Source organism: Papaver somniferum, chromosome 1 (assembly GCF_003573695.1).
Source record: "Papaver somniferum cultivar HN1 chromosome 1, ASM357369v1, whole genome shotgun sequence".
NCBI lineage: Eukaryota > Viridiplantae > Streptophyta > Magnoliopsida > Ranunculales > Papaveraceae > Papaver > Papaver somniferum.
Genome location: NC_039358.1, coordinates 65,234,571 through 65,242,109, shown reverse-complemented (window position 1 = coordinate 65,242,109; position 7,539 = coordinate 65,234,571). Strand labels below are relative to the sequence as shown.

Below are 7,539 nucleotides of genomic sequence, written 5' to 3'. Positions count from 1 at the left end.
TTTTTTTTTTTTTTTTTTTTTTTTTTTTCGAAAGTTTGAACTGAATTGAGAATAACCTTGATGGATTTTCTTGTTTTTTTATTTGGCCAAATAGTGCACTGATATTGGACTCGTGAAGAGGAGACTGGAAGAAATGGGAATCGGGCATGCGAAGGCAACAGTAGAGGATAGTGGGATAAGGGTTGATCAAGTGTTTTTCCACGACCCGGATGGTTATATGATCGAAATATGCAATTGCGAGAATCTTCCTGTTCTCCCGCTCTCTTCTTCCACCTCTTTCAAGGACGTAGCTAAGACAATTGCATGCAAAAATGTTGGGGGAATTCCGTGTGGGTTATTGGTGGAGAGTATGATGATGGAGAGCTTGAGCGTGGAAATGCTTAATATGTCATTCTAAAAATTCTAAATCTATGCCAGAGTTTCTAAGTATGCACTAATTACTTTCATGTTTCATTAGCTGAAATAATGTGCGTCTGGAGTTTGGTTGAACGTGGTTTATCTTTCACTTCATTTGGTAAATAAAAAGGTCCGAGTGAAATTCCAACTTGATGACCATTTGGGTTAGACTTTCATCTAAACCTTCCCAAAGTTTCAAATGGAAATTGTTGCCGAATGATGTTGTCGGCAACGCAGCAAAAAATGGCCCAAAACTTGTACGGCAAATTAACGGACCATGGTCTAGTCATAAAACAGCACCGAATAAGCTAGTTTTCTTTTGCAAGCCAACTTATAAGGCTAACTTCCATGGCTTTGAAGTTTCCATGAAATTTCCTTCTTAGCATAGCAACAAAGAAGCTGGAGCTTCAAGTGTACGATCTTCTTGGTGATGGAGTCAAGTTTTTTGTTGATAGAAAATTTTCATATAACATTTTTGTATTGCTATTTGGATGGTCCAAAACTTTGGCGCATATGTTTTGGTCTCTCATGGCAGGCAGGGACATTTGTCCTTCTTTTCAATTGTGAGTGCGTGTCAAATATAAATTGTAGTATTCTATCCACAAGTGCCACATACGCTAGACTGCACTCTCAAATCTCAGACACAAAATTGATCGAGTTTACACTTTACAAAAAATACAAAATCAAGTCACACCCACACACACACACCGACTAGAATGCTCGAAATGAGATCACAAACTAACAAGATACTTTTTTGGTCGATCAAAGCGTACCAAATTCTATACAGTTTTAGCTTCAGAATGGCATACCCCCAATCATACGGATACCCCCTATTAGCAATCTTGCATAAAAGAGTACAGAGATGCGCAATTTGGACTTTTAAAAGCTCTCATCTCAACCATGAGATTAGGTGGGGGAAATGTACCTAAAAAGAAAAAATATATTTGAAATCCTTCTTTTTAGGTCACCAAAATCAAGAGATACCAAATTTAGTGGTTGAAACGGCGACAACCTTCATTTTCCCCTCCCCCACCATCTTTATCAACCTGTGGCTGAGCAATACACTTGAGAAATTTAAAATAATGAAAACCCAAAAAATCATTGCCAGCCACAAATTTCTTTACCGTCAAACTTCTAGCTCTTTCTCTCTCATTTCAGACATCACCTATAAACTCAGAAACAAAAACCTCGCTTGTTTTTCTTCCTCTTTTTCCATGATATCAATTCTTTCTTTCTTTTTTGTTCTGGTCTGTCTTTAGATTGATCTCTCTATCTTTCTTCGGATAATGATGAACAACAACAGTACTAGATTGAAGTAATGATACAGAGAAATAATATTGATTATTATTAGCATAAACGAAATATTAACATAGTTATGAGAACAATCTGTGATGTCTGTGAGGGTGCCGCTGCTACTCTTTTCTGTGCTGCTGATGAAGCTGCGCTCTGTGTTCCATGTGATGAGAAGGTACTCCTCTTATTTAGCTTCATTTTATTCACCCGTTTATTCATAAACCCCATCCATATGCGTTAAACTAAATTGTAGTTATCCTCTTCCACAATATATAATCTGGATCAGTGACTTATCTCCTTGCACATAATGCATTAGGAAAACAGAAGATACTTAAAAACATATTTACTGATAAAGTAGTTGGTGATAACATGGGATGTGTTTTTTAGCTTGTTTTTTTAGTGTTACCCACATGAGCAAATACAAACATTACAGATCATAGTATGCACTTTCACAGTGTTTGCAGTGAATAGATGGAAGTCATCTATATCAATTTAGAGCCCAGGGAACTGAATTTCTCCTAACTCTTAACTAGAGGTAAGGTACTAATTCTTACATTGTAGGCTCGTGGCGCAAAAATGTGAATCTTATACCGGGGACTTGAATTTTTGTGTTGATTTAATGTAAGACAAGTCTGACATTTCATTTGAGGGAAATGAATAGTGAAGTGTTTATAAGAAGGTTGAGGGTCTGAGAGGAGTTTGAAATGTAGCCATGTCGCATCTAGTATCATACTTAAGCACACATTGAATTGAAGTCACATCTAGTGACATACTTATGTAGAAATTGAATCAAAGTCATTCGGATCTCTGCAGATTCATTTGTGTAACAAACTTGCAAGTCGGCATGTCCGAGTTGGACTTGCTGAACCCAGTGTTGTTCCGCGTTGTGACATATGTGAAAATGCACCTGGTATGAATGTTTTTTTCTTGTCTTTTATTTGTATTATATCTTCGGTTTTCATTTGAATGAAAGATTCAAACTGAAATTCTTCCTCTGGAAAAATAGCCTTCTTTTACTGTGAGATAGACGGCACTTCTCTTTGCTTGCAATGTGATATGACCGTTCATGTTGGAGGTAAAAGGACCCATGAGAGATTTCTCTTACTGAGACAAAGAGCTGAGGTTTGTGGTTGTGCTAGTGGCAATTTTTTTTGCAAGTACGTTTGCGCTATTATGCCTTCTATAATGTTTGTAACCTATATCTATCTACCTCTCTCATTGTTCTTGTTCTTGTAGTTTCCAGTGGATAAATCTTCTAATTCAGATGATCAACATCGACAACCAATGAATCCAAGAGAAAACAGATGGCACCCACCTGAAATGACAGTAAAAACGCACGAGCAAAACAAGGCCTCTGCAATTCCAATCTCAAATGGTCATAAAGATGACAACTATTACAAGATGGATATAAAAATGATTGACCTCAACACCAGGCCTAATAACAGGATAAATGGACAATCTTCAAGTAGCCAGGTATGACTGTTTTTTCTATCAAAGACTCAAAGTTGTAGTACAACTTACAATAAGTTCAGTTCAAAACTACTTAAACAAATCTAAAACATATTATGTTATTCGGTTCACAGGGAATGGACGTATTGAGTGGTAATACATAAGGTATATTTACGAGTACTATTCCTGCAAACCTTTTGAAAGAGGGTTGGAGGATGAACCATGCCAAAGCAGGGTGCTCGTATCTATGTGCACTTGCAGGCTTGCAGCCACCATTTTCAATGACAAGATGTTGGATATAATATGTGTACAATTTAGCCACTTTTTTGGGTTAATGTTTTCTCACATTTCATCAATACAAATTACAAAGTATGGGAAATATTGATTTTCTTAACTTCTAAGGTAATTTTGGTTGATAAATAAATAGATGATTTGAGTTTCTTAAATGGATGATACTTGGTAGCTGCAAAGCTTATTGTATTTGTTCAAAGCTGTTGCTTGGGATTGTATTTTAACCAAAGTTTGCATTTTCTCCAGTCTCATATTCTATTTTATCTTTGGCAAGAAAAACAAAAATCATGAACCCTGAATGTGCTAAATTAGGTTAAACTGGGGACCGGGGAGGGATATTGCAGTAACCATTTCAGGGATTGTTTTTGCAGTTGGTAACTTGGTATGGTAATAACATTGTTGGATGGGCAGAACATGTACCATTGTCAGTCTATAGGCTAACAAGTTGAAATAGGTTGGAATTGTACAACTGATCCACGTTCTGCCCGTACCTTTAATAAATTCGTCTTACTATGAATTTGTTGGCCTGCCAACCACTGGGCAGGTACCTTTAATTATTGGAGATACGACAGGGAATATTTAGCCACCTGATCATGAATAGGATTCAAATCTGAAGGCAATCAATATAGAGTTGAAATTTTGAACGGATATATAGCAGACAATAATGCACCACCTACTATGCCTCGAGTGAAACAGGCTGAATATGACTGCGAAGCCACTAACAATGTTCATACCACCAACTCTCTTTGACAAATATTTATTAGTTAATTCACTTGTATTATAAAAACACCATTGGACCTTAATAATCCAGCTCTTTCCAAATATTTATTTGTTGTTGTTAAGCTTAGTCTCAATTAGGCCAATCTAGAATGACGTACTAATATCTGAAGAACATTCCTTGAATTTTGTCAATTCTTTTCAATCTTTCATCATCAGCCCCCATTTTTCTTCTCCATGGTCTCGACTCTCTCGCGTACCAACTATTTGGGGCACAACACTGAAAAAAACTAAAACTAGCAATTATTGGATGTTTGAACGTCAGACGAACTGGATCTACTGTCCCAATTCTTATTTTTCCTCAGTTGTTGGAGAAACAACATGTAACAATTTCATTAATGTTATGCAATTTCTTCCTTGGCCTACAAAAAAAGAAACAATCTTTTTCTTGAAGAAAAGATAAGATATTATAAATCAAGTAATACAGTACAATAGGTTTACAACATTATTTTTCTCAAAAATACTTGACTTATAAATTTTTTCTCTAATATGTAAAGATAAATGTTGGAGGCTCTTGATTCTTGCTTCCTTAGCTAATGAATCCGCCGCTGAGTTATATTTTCTGTTTATATATCTTACCTTGGCTTGAGGAAGGTTATCCAGATTCGCTTCAACTTCTTTTATTGTGTTTTCAGCTTCCCAAGATATTTCCTTACACTTCTTGTTGATGAAATCGACAATAGTTTTACAAACCGTGATAAGTGAAACACTGGATAAAATATTATTTCTTAACCAAGATGTAGCTTTAAGCATTGCCTTTGCTTCTGCATGAACAACGATCATTGCTTTATCTGAGCCTGCTTCGATATGCATGAATTCCTCTTGGTCCACTGAATATAAGATAAAGGAAAAACCCATTGAATTATCTTCTTTCTTAAAAGACGCATGTATAAAAATTATCCATTCTGTGTTAATTGTATTCCAATTTGGAGTTGATACTACTTCATTTCTAGCTGAAGTTTTTTTTCGTGATTGATATTGAAGCTGCTGAGTGAAGATATTTGTTTATCATCTCTATCAGCATTGTCGGGTTAGGATCCTTTCCTTCGAAGACAACTGAATATCTGTATTTCCACATAAACCAGAGGACTGTAGCAATTTTGTCTGAGATTTGAGCATAATTCGGGTCTACTATCCAGTTTTTGACCCAATTGCATATTGAGTCAGGGAAAGGTGGGTTGTTAATAAAGCTTAACGAAACCCCAAACCAGATGGCTCTCGCAAAGGGGCAAAACCTGAATAAATGTTGCTCGTTTTCTTGAATTTGTGCATTACACATCTGGCAGTCCGCAGAAATATTGTCCATGTGAGATGCAAGTCTACTTGAAGTTGGTAGAGCCTTCTGCACTAATTTCCAAAGGAATAATTTAATTCTTGGAATTGTTTTAATTTTTTATAATCTCTTCCAAGGAAAATCAACCATAGTGTCAACTTCTTGATCCTGGTTGTTAAGAAAATTATAAATATTTTTCACTGAGAAAGCTCCTGAAGAATGGTGCCTCCACTTCATTTTATCTTTCTCTTCGCTTTGAGTTGAGATTGCAAGGATTTTTTCTTTAATCGCAGGACTGAAGTATTCATCTAATTTATCTATATCCCAACTGTTTCTAGGAGTGATAAGCTCTTTTACCATTTTTGGAACTTGGTCTCCTCTATCCGACGGTTGTTGAATTATATTTTCATTGGGAATCCATCTGTCTTCCCAAATTTTTGCTGACTCTCCATTTTTAACTTGCCACACGAAGTTACCCTTTATAAGATTCAAACCTTTTTGGATACTAGTCCAAATCCAGAAAAGATTAGAAGTTCTAGAAGATTCTAGTGGATTAGTGTTTGGGAAGTATTTTGCTTTTAGAAGTTTAACCAATAATTGATCTGGTTCAGAGATTAGTCTGCTGGCCAATTTGGTTAGAAGGGCTAAATTGAATTGGTGAGGATTATTAATGCCTAGCCCCCTTGCGATATGGGTTTGCAGATACCAGCCCAAGCTTTTATAAAACCACCTTGTCTTTTTACCCCATCTTTTTTCCACCAAAAGTTTCTTTGTATTCTGTCTAATTGATCTAGAGTCTCTTTGGGTAATGCTAAAACTTTCATTTGGTAAGTAGGGTAAGCTTGAAGGACAGATTTTATTAGCACTGTCCGCCCTGCCTGTGAGAGAAGTTTCGATTTTCAGCCTTGGAGAGTAGCATAGTACCTCTGAAGAAGAGGTTCAAAATTCTCTTTTCTATTTTTATCAAAGAATAGAGGCGCCCCTAAATACCTTTCATTTTTTGTCATCAGCTGAACTTTTAAGATTTTCGCAATTATTTTTCCGTGTCTCGAGTAAATGCGGCGGCTGAAATGTATTCCAGATTTTTGAAGATTAACCATTTGCCCCGTTATTTCTCCAAAATATGATAAAATGTCTAGTAGATTTTTTGCTTCTCCTAAATCTGCCCTTGTGAAAAGAAAACAGTCATCTGCAAAGAATAGAAACAATCAAAGCCCGTACTTCTGGATCGTTCTTCACCATGGAACAAGTCACCAGGAAATCCAAAAGCAGGAAATATCCAGTAAACTGCAAACATAGTAATCCTTGTTTGTTTATGACTAAACATTTTCAAAATTTAGCTAAAATGTAAAGAAAAATACTGTATTAGTTGGGTTTTAGATTTAATTCATATTTGGATCCCCATGCCATGCAATGCTTATCACATTTTTATTTTATTATATTTTATTATTAGATATTGATATAAAATATAATTTGGTGTGAATATACATAGTCAAAGACAGGAAAGAAACATGTTGGTTGTCTGAGAATGGAATTTGAGGTCTCAATTCTCTAACATGTGTTTTTGTTGTAACCGTTATGGGATTCCATATGGATTTTATTTTGCAAATGGGACTCCATATGAATTTGGTTGTTGTTGTATATACAAGCAGTGGGCATTACAACTAAATAAGCCAACTACTTATACCCATACTTAACATGGAAGGATAGGGTTGTGCACAGCTTAGGTGTTGCAACTTAAATAATGATCAACAAGATTCGTGGCCAAGTGAAAAAGAGAAATGAAATTCTAACAACACTTATAATTGATGAAATTATTTACAACTAAATCTCAATGCATATTCCCGTAGACTTTGGCCTCTTTAAGAACTTAAGTTAATTAACCTTACCGAGGGACATACTCCTTTTATTCACACTATCTCATACGTTAGAAGACATTTTCTTAATCAAAATCAAACTGTTGAGTATTTGAAGCTAATATTCCGGATATACTCGTCTTACAAAGTTCTACATACCCATAAAAAAAGGCCTCATTTTGATATATCAAACTTCACCATCTA

General features: G+C 35.7%; 2 protein-coding genes across 2 annotated transcripts in view; both read left to right on the top strand.

Moving 5' to 3' along the window:
- Positions 1-564, top strand: part of LOC113329877 — a 1,126-nt gene extending 562 nt beyond the window's left edge. Inside the window, exon 3 of the mRNA XM_026576700.1 lies at positions 95-564. Coding sequence (XP_026432485.1) covers positions 95-397 — 303 coding nt within the window. The 3' untranslated portion in view covers positions 398-564. The remainder of the gene's footprint in view (positions 1-94) is intronic.
- A 926-nt stretch (positions 565-1,490) lies between these two features.
- LOC113289582 (B-box zinc finger protein 19-like) lies at positions 1,491-3,674 on the top strand. The gene is made up of 5 exons (XM_026538882.1): positions 1,491-1,864; positions 2,503-2,599; positions 2,696-2,811; positions 2,926-3,162; positions 3,273-3,674. The coding sequence occupies exons 1-5, from the start codon at positions 1,772-1,774 to the stop codon at positions 3,300-3,302; spliced, it is 573 nt and encodes a 190-aa protein (XP_026394667.1). The 5' UTR covers positions 1,491-1,771; the 3' UTR covers positions 3,303-3,674.
- The last annotated feature ends 3,865 nt before the right edge of the window (positions 3,675-7,539 follow it).

Excerpts from the sequence above, each read along its gene's own strand:
- LOC113289582 (XM_026538882.1), top strand. The coding sequence starts at position 1,772 with ATGAGAACAATCTGTGATGTCTGTGAGGGTGCCGCTGCTACTCTTTTC. Across the intron at positions 1,865-2,502 it reads GTGTTCCATGTGATGAGAAG|ATTCATTTGTGTAACAAACT; the intron begins GTACTCCTCTTA and ends GGATCTCTGCAG. Across the intron at positions 2,812-2,925 it reads TACTGAGACAAAGAGCTGAG|TTTCCAGTGGATAAATCTTC; the intron begins GTTTGTGGTTGT and ends TTGTTCTTGTAG.